General features: G+C 46.3%; 1 protein-coding gene across 1 annotated transcript in view; it reads left to right on the top strand.

Annotated features, from left to right (window-relative positions):
- Positions 1 to 19203, top strand: part of AHCTF1 (AT-hook containing transcription factor 1) — a 253101-nt gene that overhangs the window by 64457 nt on the left and 169441 nt on the right. Inside the window, 7 exon segments of the mRNA XM_075339614.1 lie at positions 3069 to 3197; positions 3274 to 3364; positions 3470 to 3559; positions 6090 to 6230; positions 7097 to 7201; positions 7959 to 8052; positions 9395 to 9518. Coding sequence (XP_075195729.1) covers positions 3069 to 3197; positions 3274 to 3364; positions 3470 to 3559; positions 6090 to 6230; positions 7097 to 7201; positions 7959 to 8052; positions 9395 to 9518 — 774 coding nt within the window.

Here is a 19203-nt window from a genome sequence, read left to right as displayed (position 1 = left end):
ACCTTGGCTCGGTGGATCAAGGAACCGATTCTTGAAGCCTACCGTTCTTCTGGGCTTCCGATTCCTTCAGGGCTGAAAGCCCATTCTACCAGAGCCGTAGGTGCATCCTGGGCATTGCGGCACCAGGCTACGGCTCAGCAGGTGTGTCAGGCGGCTACCTGGTCGAGTCTGCACACTTTCACGAAACACTATCAGGTGCATGCCTATGCTTCGGCAGATGCCAGCCTAGGTAGGCGAGTCCTTCAGGCGGCGGTTGCCCACCTGTAAGAGGGGGCCGTTTTCGGCTCTTTTTATCGAGGTATTCTTTTACCCACCCAGGGACTGCTTTTGGACGTCCCAATTGTCTGGGTCTCCCAATGGAGCGACAAAGAAGAAGGGAATTTTGTTTACCGTAAATTCCTTTTCTTCTAGCTCCTATTGGGAGACCCAGCACCCGCCCCTGTTCCCTTCGGGCTGTTGTTCTTTTGTGTACACGTTGTTCATGTTGAATTGTTCTTTGGTTCATGGTATCAGTTCTCCGAACATCCTTCGGATTGAATTTACCTTAGACCAATTTATAAGTTTCCTCCTTCCTGCTTTGGCACCAAAACTGATGGGCCCGTGATGCACGGGAGGGTGTATAGGCAGAGGGGAGGGGTTACACTTTTTAAAGTGTAATACTTTGTGTGGCCTCCGGAGGCAGAAGCTATACACCCCAATTGTCTGGGTCTCCCAATAGGAGCTAGAAGAAAAGGAATTTACGGTAAGTAAACAAAATTCCCTTCTTTTCCATGTTTTCATCCCCTTCAAAGAGCCATAACTTTTTTTTTTTCTTTGTTTTCTGTCTGTTGAACCTTCTGAGGGCCTGTTTCTTTTTTATTTATTTTATGTTTTTTTTGTTCAATGGCTTGTACTTTTGAATGAAACTATTTTACTTCGCGGTGTACTGGAAAACGGGAAAAAAACATTTCAAGTATGGGGAAATTGCAAAAAAAGCAACTTCACAATTGTGGCTTCCCCCCTACCCCCTCTTCTACTTTTTATTGTATTTGCTAGTCCCCTTAGGACAATCGCAGCTTCTAATCCCTTATCACCTGTGCTATACAGAACAATGCATCAGAAATCAAAATCTCCTATGAATGCCGCATCACAGCCAGCATTCACAGGTGGATTGTATTGACAGACATGGGTCACCAGTAGTGTTGAGCAAGTAGTTAACTATTCGTACTTGCTATGCTGTTAGCGAGTACTGTCCGCTACTCACATATTCGTTAAGAGTAGCGGGGGCAATGTAAGTTAATGGGAAATACTCGCTAAGTAGCGAGTAACCCGAAAGCCGTGCTATTCGTACGGCTTTCGGGTTACTCGCTAACAGCATCGCGATTACGAATAGTTAAATAGTTCACTACTCGCGGAACACTAGTCACCAGCTTACCCCTGGCTGTCATGACAGCCCATCATTGCCCAGTGTTCACGTCACAAGTGCAGCAATGGGTGGTGGGAATGACTTGCTTTTCACCGGGGAGTGTTAAATCCCGCTATCAGAGATTGACAACTGGATTTAACAGGTTAACAGCCACGGGCAGATCTCTGATCCACCTGCAGCTATTAGAGGCGAATGATGGCTGAATAAATCGGCTATGATGTGCAGAGAAAGATGCTGGCACATCATGTGAGCCCGCATCAAAGGCAGGGGCGCGACCTTTGACGTAAAGGTAAGTCAAAGGTCATGAAGTTTATAATGGCCTTAGAACCGCTTATATACTGTAGATACATAGAATTTTCTGCCATTGCAATGCACAGCTTGCTCTGTATTTCACTTTGGTTTACTGTGTCTGCTGTATTTGAGCGAAGTCCACTAGTCTTCACTCTTCATTGTGAGATTAGCGTAAATTATGGTGTATGCATTATGCATAATTTGCTTTTTCACTACTGCATACTATTGTGTTTTTTAATGGTGGTTGTCTAAACTGACAGCATAGCCAGGTAGATGCTATAGAAGGCAGTCGCGGTTGTGTTTTTATTTGCTTTATATATGTTGCTGACTCAAATCCTTAGTGAATGTTCACAAGTCACGTTGCAGTTTTTCTGTTTTTTGTTTTTTTTTTTGTTATTATAGCATAGGCATGACTGACAGTGATTTCAGTCCCATAATGAAGCGCGTGGGACAACGCAGAGAAATCTAAACCTAGAACATGCTACGTTTTGCAGGGAATAAAAAATTGCCAAAATGAAAATAACCTACAAAATACAGTGGTTTTCCGAATATCTTGGCTCAAATCTGGACGGAGCATAATTGCTAGAAAAGGCACTTTTTCTAAAGATCTCTAGTTCTAAAGATCTTTTATTATATGCTAATGAGCACAGGGACTAGTTGCAAAGGTGTTAGTTCCTGCGTTCATTCTGCCCCTTAGCATTTTAGCACGTCCACACTTTTGTGCTAACATGCTATTCAATGCCCATAGCCCAGCATAATCATCGGCAGTGTCATGTGTACCTGTGTCTGTTTGCACCGCCTCAGACACCGAGCTTAGGGTCAGTGCGCATGGGTCAGAATGCCCCACACTTGTGATCATTCACATTATGAAGCCAGGTATACACGTCCCGGCTTCAGAGGTCTAGAGTGCATGACCGGAAGTACGGTAACTTCTAATCATGCGCACTGACCTTAAGCCCAGCGTCTGAGGCGTTGAACGGTCACAGGTACACGTGCGTCTCTGCCGATGACGACGCTGTGCCATGGGCATTGAATAGCATATGCATGTGGACGTGCTAACATGCTAAGACGGGTAAATGAGCTCAGGAACTTACACCCTTGGGACTAGTCCCTGCGCTCATTAGCATACGGTATAAGATCTTCAGAAATCCTTTTTGTAAAGCTCTTTATCTATGCTAGTGTATACAGGGACTGTTAGGCAGGGATTAGCAATATTCACCCAGGACTGCTCGTGGTTCTAGGTGTATATTGGACCTGACAGGTTCCCTTTTTAATGTTTCATGTAGATTCATTTTCAATGTAAAGTAATGGTGAAATGTTGATGTTGGCTGTCCTAGTGTTGTAGTTGTCATACTACATTATTTGTTTTAAGACTCTGCACTACTTAAAGAATACTGGATCATCTTTAAATGAAGAAATTCCTGATGGCTATAACCGGTGCTTAGTAGCTGGTCTCCTGTCTCCAAGACTCGCTGATGTTCAGCCGTCCAGCTTGACTCAGGTGCGCTCCCTTTTATGCCATCTTCTAACTTGCTTCCTATACACTCCAGCCTTCACAGCCTTTATTTAATACTCAGGAAGAAAAGCTACAAGCGGTGTTATCTGCTGCCGTTGAAACCAGCTCCATCAGTCTTTTAACTCGCTGCATCAAGCAATGGATTGAAGAAGGTAAATGTAATATCAATCTGAATACATTTTATTTTTCTGTTTTTGTGAATTGAGCGGCTTTGACTTTTCCCATCTCGTTCTAACTTGTGTAATTTTACTTTTAAGAGCAACCAAGGTCTGCGCCAAACCTTCGCTTTGTGCTCGAATGGACATGGGATAAAGTAGTCCTTACCAAAACTGATTTTGACAGAATTTGTAAGTTTTTATATTTTTATGTATGCATATACTGTACGTCTGTATATGACATGTAAGTGGATTTTTAGTTCCAGCAATTAAATGGTACAGTGGAACCTTGCTTAACGAGAACAATCTGTTCTGGGACTGTGCTTAACCAAGTTACTCCTCGTTCAGCAGAGCAAGATTTCCCATAGGAAATCATTGCAATGCTGACAATTCGTTCCACAACTAGTTAATGTCCCATCCTGGTCCCCTGTTCTGTCATTCCACATATGCACATACAAACACACACACAAGCACGCAAACGCACATATTATATGCTCACCTTACCTTCCATTCCATTGCCGGACTCCTGGGACTTGCTGTTCTCCGATGCGGGCCGTGTATCGGCTTACCATAACGACGAGGGAGGAACTTCCTTCCAGAGCGCTGACGTGAAAGGCAGAGCCGCTTGCCTCTGATTGGCCAGCGCGCTGCCTTTGAGTAGCGGTGACAGGAACCAGGAAGTTCCTGCTTCGTCGCTATGGATGCAGTTTCCTTGAGTGGTGCGGAGCGGCGCACTACAGGATCCAGAAGACTGGTGATGAAACGGAAGATACACATTATATGCTCACCTTGCCTTCCGTTCCACCGCCGGCCTCATGGTACTTGTAGTTCACTGCGAGGACGTCGCAATGTACCCGGGAACTACAAGAACCATGAGACCGGCGGTGGAACGGAAGGTAAGGTGAGCATAATAGTGTGTGTGTGTGTGTGTGTGTGTGTGTGTGTGTGTGTACGAAACCGGAAGTGTCTGAGGTGAGGATTTTGCTCGCACAGCAAAGCTTTCTCGTAAAGCGGGTTACAAATTTACAGAAAGCTTTGCTTGTTAAGCGAAATTCTCGTTAAGTGGGTTACTCGTTAACCTAGGTACCACTGTATATGTTCTTGTGAAATGTTTTATTAAATACTTGTCCTCAAGGAACACTGATCTTTCAGCGCCCACATGGACTTATTGCAGGCTGTTATGGTGATCTCTGCCAGCTGTGGAAGTGGGTGTGCTCTCTTGGGGACTCATAGGACCACTGCAGGCTGTCATTGGCTGCAGTGGTCAGGTGATTAAAAAGGAGCGTCATCCGAGACATCCAATGACCAGCTCTTTTAGTTACCTGACATTTGCAACCAATTATAGGCCGCAGTGGTCCTGTGTCTTTGGAACAGAACTTGCACCTCCTGACTGGCCTGCGGTGGAAAAGGAGTATGTCTCTGTTTATAACGTGAAAACTAGCCATGCCTTGTAAATAAAAAAAATAAAATAAATTCACTATCAGAAAACCTCCTCAAGACCCTGTGCACACACTGCTTTTTGGTGCAGTTTCTGTTCACAAACTTCATGCAGTCCTTCCCCAACAAAGTCTGAGAAATCCGAAATGTGCGGACGGTGCTTCTTTTTTCCTAAGGCCATGTGCCCAGGGGACGCTCGTACCTGCAGATATATTAGCAGATACTGCCGCATGTTTCCCGCAGCTGCCCGCCGGCAGCCGCAGCTATTTTTAGCTGCGAGTTTCCAGCGGAATAGCTGCGGGAAACATGCGGAGTTTCACGAGATTTACCTGCGGACGTCCCGGCCTCTATCTCCATAGCGGAGGGCCGGGATCTCCGCGTAAATCTGCATGAATAATTGACATAGTTAGGTGCGGCTGAGGGATCTCCGCAGGAGATTCCGCAGCCGCACTTTCCGAACCGTGGACACACTCCCCATGTCCCATAGGGTAACATGGGGAGTGCCTGTACATGCTAGAACCTGCGGATTTATCTGGAAAATCCAGAAAAATCCGCAGGTTTTCCGCGGCAAACTCCGCAGCAAAAAGCTCCCGTGGGCACATGACCTTATGGGTTTTGCTGCAGTTTTTCTGCAGCAAAAAGCAGCATGTGACTTCTTTTCTGCAGGTCCCTGCGGTTTTCCCTGTGTTTTGCCAACGATAATGTTTAAAAAACACATGCGTTTTTGGGTGCGTTTTTCTGCCAGGGGTGCGTTTTTCTGCCAGGGGTGCGTTTTTCGCTGGAGAAACAAATCTGCAGTGTGTGCACATAGCCTAACGTTCCCATGATCTGCTTTTGATGCCATAGAATTTCTGCACCTACTCCACACCTTAGTTTATTTACGTTTTTCCTGTGTACTGTCAGCTGGTGTTTAGTATTGAAGAGGTGTTTATCAGACACCCCCATTACTAACTCAGTAAATATAAAAGAAAAAACACATACTTTATTTGCAAAAACTTTTCCTCACACTTTCCCTGGCTCACCATTTTATTAACAAACAGAAATCCACAGGTCAGGCATAGTCCATGGATTCCGGTGTAGTCTACAAATGAAAACCAGAAAGAGCTAAAAACTAAGCAATCCTATTAGAAAGCAAAACTCCCAAGTCCGACTTGGTCCCAGCGGTTCCCATGATGTTCCATTATTACTTTGCGCAAAGGCTCTGTATATGTAGTAATCAGTCAATAGCTCGGCAGAACGTTTATACGGCAAACTAGTGTATCAGCTGATGTTCTTTTCTCTGCAGGTGCACCTCTATTTGATGGGTCATGCAATTTCATTGATTCCCATACACTGCAGTCTCTACAACACTGCCAGCTGCGCCTTAGTAACCTTACTACTGTCTTAAACTGTTTTAGAAGAGAGGCCAAAGAACTCACAAAACGAGGTATACAAAGTACTACCTAATGTATTTGTGTTTTTGTTTGTGTTTTTTTTTTTTTTCTTTTTTCATAACTTTTGATTTATTTTTTTAAAATATTTGGAATTTCTAATGAGTTCCTATCATAAGGGCTTGGGGTTGAAGCCTGCAGTCACTCTCTCCATGTCTGCAGGCTGGTAATCCACAGTGTGCACTGTCAGGATCCACTGGTGCTGGCTCTGGGACAGGCACATGTGTCTAGAAATATGCAATATGCAATCTGACCACATTCCAACTAGATGTGACTGACCTTGCGCAATTCACTTGTATTGAGCGAGGCTGAGCGTAAAGTTGGCATGTGACCGCATGTATGCAAATCGCTTATTTGTAGTCACACACACCTACCCGCTCTTGGCAGTCACCGGAGAACCCTGACAATGCGCTGCCGGTATTCACAAGTTTGCAGTCATAGTGTGACTGCAGACCTGATCCCCATACCCGGACAACCCCCTTTATGAAACCTAAAAATTAGAAACCCTACTTATTGATGAAACAAACGGGCATATGTGCTGTCATGAGAGTACTGACAGTCTTTTGCTGGGTGTGCGAGGAGGAAAGAGTCAAAGGTAGCCACAGCTGAAGTACTCCATTTACAGCTGAGCTGTGTCATGCCTGGGTCTTTTCAGTTCTTAACGTATAACTTTTGAGCCGTTTTCTCACACAGTAGCCACATTTGTATTAGTCATTGCTTATATTGAATATACAATATGGCAAAATAGTAAAAGCTATAAAATATAACTTGTTTTACCTAGACACTTAAGGCAGCATTATCAAATATCTATTTTTGTATCAAAGATGCATCTAAATATTCTAACACTTGTTTCCTTCATTAGGATTAGTTGACTTAACCAATAAACTTTCCGTGACCAAGCTCTTAAGTCAGTATGCCTCTGTAGTCCTTTGGTTTTGTCGTTGTGGTCTTCTGCCAGATAACCCAGGTAAGCCATCAGGTCAGCCATCATCTGGAGAAGGAGTGCACAACCTTTTTGGGCCTGAGAACCACATAATCTGATCAAACCAACCTGCAATATTACCAAAGAAAAAAGCGTCAGAGATTTAGAGGACATTAAACGTGTGTGCCATAAATATCTAATAGATGCTGGTTCCCTTTTATAGAGCATCCTCCTATCGGTAAGATAGAGGTATCCTTCTCATTGGTTTGTTGGCCAGAAATGAAGAGACCATGCATTCAGGTCTGTACGTTGTAGTATATGTCGGATGCTTAAACAGTCTAGTGTTTCCCTTCTCTCATTAACCAGAATGAATATAACAGCATTCATGCATGGAACACTTCAACTCATCTACTCCTTTTATTCCATAGGAGTCTGGACTCACCCATTCTGCAAACATATGGCTGACCCAGCACACCATTCATTCATAATTTCCCTTCCCTGCATTTCTATTCACTGCTGGTCTTCTCCATGATATAAATGCATCTGACCAACACCATACCGATGGTTGAAGGTCACACCGAGGGGTATCACGGTCCACAGGTTATGCACTTCTAATCTAGAGCAAGAAAAAGTTCACAAATGGCCTTGTTTAATCTTATAGGTCATCAAGTTTGTTGTGACTGGCTAACTCCCCTAATTGATTTTCTCTTTAATTGTCGTCATTGCCATGACCAAACCAAAATGTCAAAACCTTTTTGCTTTTATACTGCTTTATTCTTACCTTTTTTCCTTATTCTGTCAGATCAAGCCATGCAGCTGACCCGGCCATACTACAATTATCAGCTGATTCAGCACTATTATGCTGAGCGTCGGAAAAAGCTGGAGCATTTATCTAGGTAGTGAAAATTTTGCTTTTTTTTTTTTTCTGTAATACTGATTTTGATCCCCTCTAAGGCTTTTTGTAGTCACATTGTCAGAATTTCCTGTTACTCTAAATGCTGGAATTTTGAGGTTTCTTCCTGAACAAAAATTGAAAAATCTAAAGGAAAAACTTTCTTTATTGTATTCTCTCAAATTTCATATATTGAACACAGCATACTTATAAAGGAGTCTTTATTTACTTCTCATTGAGTAGCAGCTTATAGAATTTTATATGGAATGCTCTTGTTACCCTATCCACAGTATGTAACATATTTCAAATATAGAGCACTAGCGGAGTGGTGACATGCCGTAAATATACATATTCAACCTTCTTCCACTCATCACACCATTTCTGCTGCATGCAGGTGCCCACGTTTAAACTAACAGATTTTGGTTCTGATGCCATAATTAGGATCGGTTCAGGTTTCTATGTCTACATATAGCTAAGTGGCTGTTAATTCCTGTCTGACCTTCTTTCTTTATGCTGCTGGTAAGCCACTATTACTAGGTTTTTAGCAGCACTGGAGTGTCCAGGTCTAACACTATCTAACTGGACATAATTCTTTTTTGCCAAGAAGTAAAAAATTTAAATAGCCATACACATTCAAGATGTTTTATTATATGTTGACAGATAAATACAACTTCTTCAAAAGGCAGAGACTATAAAAAGCTACACAAAAAATGTTCTGAAGGCCAAAAGTATCCTTAGACGTTTTCCACTACTAATGTGACTCCCAATACCCCCCCCCCTTTTTGTCCTTACTCTCCTAACATTTTCCTAATACACTTCTGATATCTGCTCTGCTTCTTAAAGCGTACCTCTAAGAGGCTCATAAATACCTTTTTTATTTTTGTTGACGCTTTGATACTTCCGGCTGCAGAAATGAATTGGTCCAACTGAGCAGGACACATCACTAGTGGGGGCAGGGCTTCCTCTGACTGACAGTAGTCTGGGCGCGCTTCCTCTGACTGACAGTAGTCTGGGCGCGCATACCCACATCACATTTAACTCTCCTCTCAGCACCCACCAGTGACTTGATCTGCTCAGTTGGTCCAATTCTTGTCTGCAACAGGAAGGATCAAAGCTACAACAACAAGGGTATTAACGGTCCTCTTAGAGATAAGCTTACAGGAGCAGAGTAAATAGGAGTATATTAAGAAAGGGTGCGTTAGGAAGAGTTAAGACAAAAGAAAAGAGGTCACGTTAGTAATGGAAAACCTCTTTTAAGGAGTTATTGAATCTGTTTAATAGTTGGAAATAAACGGCATAAATGTCTTAATTGTATGGTTACTGGTTTTACTTTTCCTATATTGCAGAGGTAAATGGTATGCTTCTATCTTGATGATTGATAATATGATTTCTCGGCTTGGAGAGCGAGTTGAACACCTATGGAAGAGAGATGATGGTGGCACAGGCAAATATCCTCCTGCTACCTTGCATGTAAGCAGAACCAATGATGATGTGTCATAAGTTATGCCATAACATTCTAGTACTGAGCAAAGCACTAAAAGGGGTACTCCAGGGAGATAAAAAATTGTCTTCTTGCCCTGTCCTCATAAACTACGAAGACAAGAGGTGTCTCAGATAGTGATTGCATTTATAGTGTCTTTCTAGCTTTCCTCTGCATTTTGTACTTATCTGGTAGCAATAACAAAAATCATCGGATAAATGCACTCCTACTTCAGATGTCTAATTCTGAAGATAATGTAGAGTTCCTCAAGCAGATTGGACATAATTCCACACAACCTCATAAATAGGCCAGACGATATTTGCACCTTTTCAAAATTGTGGGTAAGCAACTTTGTTTCAAGCATGTGTTGCTTTTTCAAACTCACCTGTGGCAAAATAGGTGTGGGCACCATGAAAATCACACTTGAAAACCGATAAGGGGAGAAGTTGACTCAGTCTTTGCATTGTGTGCGCGCGCCACGTAATCAAGAAAATTTCAACCCATGGTACTGTAGCTATCTCCTCATCGTGGATGGCAAAGAATAATTAAGGAAAGGTTGTAACGCTGGATAGTCTGGATGGTGGAAAAGCAGTTCCAATGAAATTCGAGCTTTACTGCAGATTTGGGGTGCATTAGTGTCAGAGCGAACGATCAGTCGATATTTAAATGTAACGCTATGGCAGGAGACACGGGAGACTATCACATTGCTAACAGAGACATAAAAAAAGGTAGACTGTATATTGCCAAAATGTATATGAGTAAGCCAAAAGACCTGCAAAAGCATCTCAACAGATGAGACCAAGATGGAGCTTTTTGGTAAAGCACCTCTTTCTACTGTGTACCGAAAATGGAATGATGTCTACAAAGAGAACACAGTACCTACTGTCAAATGTGGTGGAGGTTCAAATATGTTTTGGGGTTGTTTTGCTGCCTCGGGCACTGCGTGTTAGGTCATGGGTCTTCCAGGTGGACAATGAGCTCAAACATACTTCAGAACTTGTTTCCATTTCTGGGTGCTTCTTGAAGTGGCCAACAATGAGTCTAGATCTAAATTCCATTGAACACCTGTGAAGACTTCTTAAAATTGCTGTTGAGAAGGCACCCTTCAAATATGAGAGACCTGGAGCAGTTTGCAAAAGACGAGTGGTCCAAAATTCCAGTTGAGGGGTGTAAGAAGCTAGTTGGTGGCTATAGAAAGAGATTGATTGCAGTTATTTATTCCAAAGGGTGTGCAACCAAATATTAAGTTGAGGGTGACAAGCATTTTGTCCATCCAGAAAAGTGAGTACACCCCTCCACATTTTTGTAAATATTTTATTAATAACGTTTCATGTGACAACACTGAAGATATGACCCTTTGATACAATCAGTGTACAGCTTGTATAACAGTGTAAATTTGGTGTGCCCACTAACTCAACACACAGCCATTAATGTCTAAACAGCTGTCAAAAAACGTGAGTACACCCCCAAGTTTATATGGCCAAAGTGTCACTATTTTGTGTGGCCACCATTAAGCACTGAAACTCTTTTGAGCATGGAGGTCACTAAAGCTTCACAGCTGCCACTAGATCCTCTTCCACTCCTCCATGATGACATCACGGAGCTGGTGGATGTTGGAGACCTTGCGCTCCTCCATCTTATGTTTTGTGGATACCCCATATATGCTCCATAGGGTTTAGGTCTAGCACCTTTACTGTCAGTTTCTTTAGCAAGGCAGATGTGTTTTTGTGATCACTATTGTGTTGGAATACAGCCCTGCGGCCCAGTTTCCGTAGGGAGGGGTTAAGCTCTGCTTCAGTATATCATAGTACATGTTGGCATTCATGGTTCCCTCAATGAACTGAAGCTCCCTACAGCCGGCTGCACTCCTGCAGCCCCAAACCATGATACTACCACAATCATGCTTGACTGTTGGCAAGCCACTTTGTATTCCTCACCTGGTTGACGACGCATACACTTAACAAATACGTTTATCTTGGTCTAAACAGACCACAGGACGTTTTTCCAGTAACCCATGCCCTTAAACCTCTGGCCTTCAGCAAATTGTTTACGGGCTTTCTTGTGCACCATCTGTAGAAAAGGCTTCCTTCTGAGACGAGGGCCATGCAGACCAATTTGATGGTGTGAGGTGTATGGACTGAACAGGCCCCACCCCTTTAATCTCTGCAGCAATGCTGGCAGCACTCGTGTCTAATTTGAAAAGACAACCTCTTGCTGAGTACGTGCACTCAACTTCTTTGGTCGACCATGGCAAGGCCTGTTCTGAGTGGAATTTGTCTTGTTAAATCGCTGTATGGTCTTGCTGCAGTTTATTTTCAGATGTTGGTAGTCTTCTTATAGCTGAGGCCAACTTTATGTAAAGCCACAATTCTTCCTTTACAGATCTTCAGAGAATGTTTTGCAATGAGGTGCCATGTTGAACTTCCAATGACCAGTATGAGTGTGTGTGTGTGTGAGCGATAACACCAAATTTAACGCACATGTTCCACATTCACCCATGAGACAATGTAACACCGAGTCCTATGACACCGAGGAGGGAAAGTGGCTTATTAGGCACAATTTGGCTATTTTCATATAGTGGTGCACTTTTCTTGGCAGCAGTTTAGACATTAATGGCTGTGTTGAGTTATTTAGAGGTCACACCACATTTACACTTTTTTAAGCTGTACACTGACTATTTCTTCGGCGCTCCATTGGGAGACCCAGACGATTGGGTGTATAGCTACTGCCTCCGGAGGCCACACAAAGTATTACACTAAAAAGTGTAAGGCCCCTCCCCTTCTGGCTATACACCCCCAGTGGGATAACTGGCTCACCAGTTTTCTGCTTTGTGCGAAGGAGGTCAGACATCCACGCATAGCTCCACTGTTTAGTCAGCAGTAGCTGCTGACTATATCGGATGGAAGAAAAGAGGGCCCATATACGGCCCCCAGCATGCTCCCTTCTTACCCCACTTGTGGTTTGTAAGGTTGAGGTACCCATTGCGGGTACGGAGGCTGGAGCCCACATGCTGTTTTCCTTCCACATCCCCCTGAGGGGCTCTGAGGAAGTGGGATCTTACCGGCCCCAAAGCCCTGAGGCCGGGCTCCATCCACAGACCCATTGAACCTGCTGGATGTGGAGCGGGAGTGCCGTTCAGGGACATGGCCCTGCACCATTCAGGTACTCTGTGTCCCCGTACACACAGGCACAGCACACTCCAGACTTGCTGGGTGTGCTAGTGCGCCGGGGACATTAAAGGGTTACAGTCACTGCAGCCTAGCTGAGTGACTTTATGTATGGGGAACTACCGCGCCGGACGCTCCGGGAGCGGCGGCGCGGCTGGGACTTGTAGTGCGCCGGGGACTTAGCGCCGACCGCGCTTTTACGGCGGCGGCGCTTATAAATCCAGTCCCCGGCTTTTGCGGCCTAGCTCCGCTTCGTTCCCGCCCCCACCCTGTCAATCAGGGTAGGGGAGAGACGCTGTACAATCAGCAGCGCCGAGGGCTGGAGCCTTATTTACATGCTCCAGCCCTCTCACTGGACACTGTGGGACGCCGGTTTCCCGCTCTGACTTGGGGGCACGCCCACGGCCCGCCCCTACTCACACGAGCTGGAGAAGGACGCCGGCAGCCATTCCTGCAGTCCGAGCTGAGAGATCGGACTCTGGGCAACCAGGCACAGGACTAGGGCGACCACACACCCGCTTATAGGCGGGCGGTAAGCGGCACCTGAAGTGCTGACCCCACTAAATACCGCAGTTGTCCATTTGTATTTTTATGCTTACACTGCATAGGTCGCTATTTTTGGCTATATGCCCTCTTAGATGGCGACACATCAGCAGCAGGAAAGCAGGGGTGCTAAGGCACAGGCTTTCTATGCTGCTTGTATGTACTGAAGTGTTCATGTGTATTTATGCTTGTATGCTATACACTGCACTGTACGGTCGCTAGTCTGGGCTATTTTCGCCTAGAATGACTAGACTACAGCAGCAGAAAAGCAGGGGTGCTGAGGCACAGGTTTTTTCTATGCTGCTTGTATTGCAGGGGTTGCAGTGTTCATTTGTACTTATGCTTGTATGCTATACATTGCACTGTATGGTCGATATTCTGGGCTATATTCCCCTAGATGGCTAGTCTACAGCAGCAGAAAAGCAGGGGTGCCAAGGCACAGGCTTTCTATGCTGCTTGTATTGCATGTGCTGCAGTGTTCATTGTACTTTATGCTTGTATGCTATACATTGCATTGTACGGTCGCCATTCTTGGCTCTATGTCCTAGATGGCTAGTCGGCAGCAGCATATAAGCAACACAGGCTTTCGATGCTGTTTTTACTGCATGTGATACTGTTCCACGGCACTGAACCCCATTGTGTGCAATGCTCCCCTGGAGCACTTGGTCAGCCGGGGTCTCTACTAGACGTGGCCAAAGGAACCACCTGTCAACCCTGTCCAAGGACAGGGATGGAGTTGCAATCGGATAGAGACTTGCAGTCCGGACAGGCCATGGGCAATCTGGATCATTGCTCCCTGGCCACCCTCATTGGGAATAAAATCGGTGCTCCGGGGGGGGGTCCCAGGAGGCTCTCTGTATGATGAGGCAGACGTAGCTCATCAGGACTTTGATCCTGACAACGCTCTCAATCCGGATACACCGGATGGTGACGCCATAAGGAATGTTCCTATAGCGTCCATCAATGGAATGTTGGATCTTTCTCCCTCAGCTCCCCCAGTGGAGGAGTCAGCTTCACAGCAGGAGAAGTCCCATTTCAGTAGCTCAAACGTATATTGAGTATTTTTCTGGCCACGCTGACTTCAGAGAAGCAGTCCAGGAACACCACGCTTACCAGATAAGCGTTTTCTCCAAACGTATTAAGGATACACGTTATCCTTTTCCCCCTGACGTGGTCAAGCGCGGGACCCAGGGTCCAAAGGTGGATTCTCCAATCTCCAGGCTTGCGGCTAGAGCTATAGTTGCAGTGGAGATGGGACTTCACTTAAAGATGCCAGACAGATGGACTCTGGTTGAAATCTGTCTATGAGGCTATCGGCGTGTCGGTTGCTCCGGCATTTACAGCCGTATGGGCACCCTAAGCTTTTCAGCTGTTCTTGCACAGCTGGTCTTGAGCATATGTACATTTGTGCCGCAGGGGCGTCCGTAACCTCGCAATGTCTGCATTGCGACTTACCCTATTAATGCTGTCCTGGAAGGACAGTCGAGGTTTCGGTCCTTCCCAAGCTCGGGCAGGTCCCAATTGTCCTCGTCCAAAAGAGCTGAAAAGCCTCAGAGGGGCTCAGTTTCCGGGGGCTCAATCACGCCCAAGGAAGGCAGCCGGAGGAACCGCTACCAAGGCGGTCTCCTCATGACTCTCAGCTCTCTCATCTCTCCGCATCCGCGGTGGATGGCAGACTCGCTCGCCTTTGGCGACATTTAGCTGCCACAGGTCACAGACCGGTGGGTGAGGGACATTGTGCCCACGTGCATAGGACAGGGTTCTGTTCTCGTCCTCCGACTCGATTCTTCAGAACGTCCCCACCGAGCCGATGCTCTTCTGCAGGCAGAAGGAGTGGTAATCCCTGTTCCTCTTCAGGAACAAGACACGGTTTTCCTCCAATCTGGTTGTGGTGCCAAAAAAGGATGGCTCTTTACGTTCCGTTCTGGACCTAAAACTGCTCAACAAGCACGTGGAGGCCAGGCGGTTCCGGATGAAACCCTCCGCTCCGTCATTGCCTCAATGTCTCAAGGATATTTCCTAGCATCAATAGACATCAAAGATGCTTATCTCCACGTGCCGATTGCTACAGAGCACCAATGTTTTCTACGTTTCGTGATGGGAGACGACCATCTTCAGTTCGTAGCTCTGCCATTCGGTCTGGCGACAGCCCCACGGGTGTTCACCAAGGTCATGGCGGCAGTGGTAGCAGTCTTGCACTCACAGGGACACTCTGTGATCCCTTACTTGGACGATCTACTTGTCAAGGCACCCTCTCAAGAGGCAGGCCAACTCAGCCTGAATGTTGCGCTGGAGACTCTCCAGACGTTCGGGTGGATCATCGACTTCTCAAAGTCAAACCTGTCACTGACCCAATCACTAACGTATCTTGGCATGGAGTTTCATACCCTCTCAGCGCTAGTGAAGCTTCCGCTGGACAAGCAGCGGTCACTACAGACTGGGGTGCAGACTCTCCGTCAAGGTCAGTCGCACTCCTTAAGACGCCTCATGCACTTCCTCGGGAAGATGGTGGCGGTAATGGAGGCGGTTCCGTTTGCGCAGTTTCATCTGCGTCCTCTTATTGGGACATTCTCCGCCAATGGGACGGGAAGTCAACATCCCTGAACAGGAAAGTATCCTTTTCACAGAAGGACTCTCTGCAATGGTGGCTTCTTCCCACCTCATTATCACAGGGAAGATCCTTCCTACCACCGTCTTGGGCGGTAGTCACGACAGACGCGAGTCTGTCAGGGTGGGGAGCAGTTTTTCTCCACCACAGGGCTCAGGGTACGTGGACTCAGCAGGAGTCCACCCTTCAGATCCATGTTCTGGAAATCAGGGCAGTGTATCTTGCCCTACTAGCCTTCCAGCAGTGGCTGGAAGGAAAGCAGATCCGAATTCAGTCGGACAACTCCACAGCGGTGGCATACATCAATCACCAAGGAGGGACACGCAGTCGGCAAGCCTTCCAGGAAGTCCGGCGGATTCTGATGTGGGTGGAAGCCACGGCCTCCACCATATCCGCAGTTCACATCCCCGGCGTAGAAAACTGGGAAGCAGACTTCCTCAGCCGCCAGGGCATGGACGCAGGGGAATGGTCCCTTCACCCGGACGTGTTTCAGGAAATCTGTAGCCGCTGGGGAAGGCCGGACGTCGACCTAATGGCGTCCAGGCACAACAACAAGGTCCCAACCTTCACAGCACGGTCTCGCGATCACAGAGCTCTGGCGGCAGACGCCTTAGTGCAAGATTGGTCGCAGTTCCGGCTCCCTTATGTGTTTCCACCTCTGGCACTCTTGCCCAGAGTGCTACGCAAGATCAGATCCGACTGCAGCCGCGTCATACTCGTCGCCCCAGACTGGCCAAGGAGGGCGTGGTATCCGGATCTGTGGCATCTCACGGTCGGCCAACCGTCGACACTACCAGACCGACCAGACTTACTGTCCCAAGGGCCGTTTTTTCCATCGGAATTCTGCGGCCTTGAACCTGACTGTGTGGCCATTGAGTCCTGGATCCTAGGGTCTTCAGGATTATCCCAAGGGGTCGTTGCCACCATGAGACAGGCTAGGAAGCCCACGTCCGCTGAGATCTACCACAGAACGTGGAGGATATTCTTATCCTGGTGCTCTGCTCAGGGAGTGTCTCCCTGGCCTTTTGCATTGCCTACCTTTCTCTCTTTCCTGCAATCTGGGTTAGAAAAAGGTTTGTCGCTCGGCTCCCTTAAAGGGCAAGTCTCGGCGCTATCCGTCTTTTTTTCAAAAGCGTCTAGCACGACTTCCTAAGGTGCGCACGTTCCTGCAGGGGGTTTGTCATATTGTACCCCCGTACAAGCGGCCGTTAGATCCATGGGATCTGAACAGGGTACTAGTTGCCCTCCAGAAGCCGCCCTTCGAGCCTCTGAGGGAGGTTTCACTTTCTAGACTGTCACAGAAAGTGGCTTTTCTGGTAGCGATCACATCTCTTCGGAGAGTGTCTGAGCTAGCAGCGCTGTCATCCAAGGCTCCCTTCCTGGTCTTCCACCAGGACAAGGTAGTGCTGCGCCCCATTCAGGAGTTTCTCCCGAAGGTGGTATCCTCTTTTCATCTTAATCAGGATATCTCTTTGCCTTCTTTTTGTCCTCATGCAGTTCATCGGTATGAGAAGAATTTACATTTGTTAGATCTGGTGAGAGCACTCAGAATCTACATTTCCCGCACGGCGCCCCTGCGCCGCTCCGATGCACTCTTTGTCCTTGTCGCTGGTAAGCGCAAAGGGTCGCAGGCTTCCAAAGTCACCCTGGCTCGATGGATCAAAGAACCAATTCTTGAAGCCTACCGTCCGGCTGGGCTTCCGGTTCCTTCAGGGCTGAAGGCCCATTCTACCAGAGCCGTGGGTGTGTCCTGGGCATTGCGACACCAGGCTACGGCTCAACAGGTGTGCCAGGCAGCTACCTGGTCGAGTCTGCACACTTTCACCAAACATTATCAGGTGCATACCTATGCTTCGGCGGACGCCAGCCTAGGTAGAAGAGTCCTGCAGGCGGCAGTTGCCTCCCCGTAGGGGAGGGCTGTCTTCGCAGCTCTAACATAAGGTATTTCTTTACCCACCCAGGGACAGCTTTTGGACGTCCCAATCGTCTGGGTCTCCCAATGGAGCGCCGAAGAAGAAGGGAATTTTGTTACTTACCGTAAATTCCTTTTCTTCTAGCTCCTATTGGGAGACCCAGCACCCGCCCTGTTGTCCTTCGGGATTTTTGGGTTTTTTCGGGTACACATGTTGTTCATGTTGAACGGTTTTTCAGTTCTCCGATGTTACTCGGAGTGAATTTGTTTAACCAAGTTATTGGCTTTCCTCCTTCTTGCTTTTGCACTAAAACTGGTGAGCCAGTGATCCCACTGGGGGTGTATAGCCAGAAGGGGAGGGGCCTTACACTTTTTAGTGTAATACTTTGTGTGGCCTCCGGAGGCAGTAGCTATACACCCAATCGTCTGGGTCTCCCAATAGGAGCTAGAAGAAAAGGAATTTACGGTAAGTAACAAAATTCCCTTCTTTACATTGTATCAGTCTTTTATCTTCAGTATTGTCCATGAAAAGTTATAATAAAATATTTACAAAAATGTGAGGGGTGTACTCACTTTTGTGATATACTGTATATGCATACACACAGTTAAAGATATTTGGCTTTCGGGTGAAATGTATGTAAAGTTTATGCTACAGTGATATTTTATCATGAAAGTAGGGCAATAGAAGCATGCAATGGTGATTTCTGAATACCAAACAGTTAATTGAAACAAAAGCCAACAGTGGTGGGTAACTAAACCTCCCCAAAAATGTCTGTATCAATAACTTGTGTTGTGGCCTTGAGCATAAATTACAGCTTTACAGTGACCTCTCGTGCTGTTCTCAAGTCATTACTGTTTGAGGTATGACTTCTCACTCTTTTTGAAGGCCCTCAGGTTGAGATTCTTCTGTACTTAATTACGAGCCTCTACATGACGATTCAGGTCTGGAGAAATTGCAGACTGCTCCATTTCAGGCACCCTAGTATCTAGTAGCAATTTCCTAATGGAACATCTGAGCTGGAGCACAGTCATCCATGAAGATGAAATTAGACCTGTGATCATGCAGCGGCACAATGACTGGATTAATGATGTTGTTATTAAAGTAGTAGGGGCTTATCACTGTACCATTCACAACATATAGGGTACTTCTTTGTTGACTAGACACACCTGCCCACACTATTACACCACCATCACCAAAGATTCTTCTGATGACAACAGTGGCTAGTGCATAGTGCCCTCCTCGACGTCACAAACATGGGTGGCTGCCATCATTTCTGCTCAGCATGAATTGACATTCATCAGTGAACAGCAATAAGGCCTACTGGTCTCTCGTCCAGGAAGACGACGCCTGTGTCTGGTGTGGGCAGGTACCCTTGACAGGTGGTCTAGTACACAGACCACGCTGATGTAAATGTTTTTCAAAGGTCTGACTTGGGTATCTGTCG

Source organism: Anomaloglossus baeobatrachus, chromosome 3 (assembly GCF_048569485.1).
Source record: "Anomaloglossus baeobatrachus isolate aAnoBae1 chromosome 3, aAnoBae1.hap1, whole genome shotgun sequence".
Classification (NCBI taxonomy): domain Eukaryota; kingdom Metazoa; phylum Chordata; class Amphibia; order Anura; family Aromobatidae; genus Anomaloglossus; species Anomaloglossus baeobatrachus.
The sequence above is the reverse complement of the archived record's forward strand: the minus strand, read 5'-3'. Positions and strand labels throughout refer to the sequence as shown.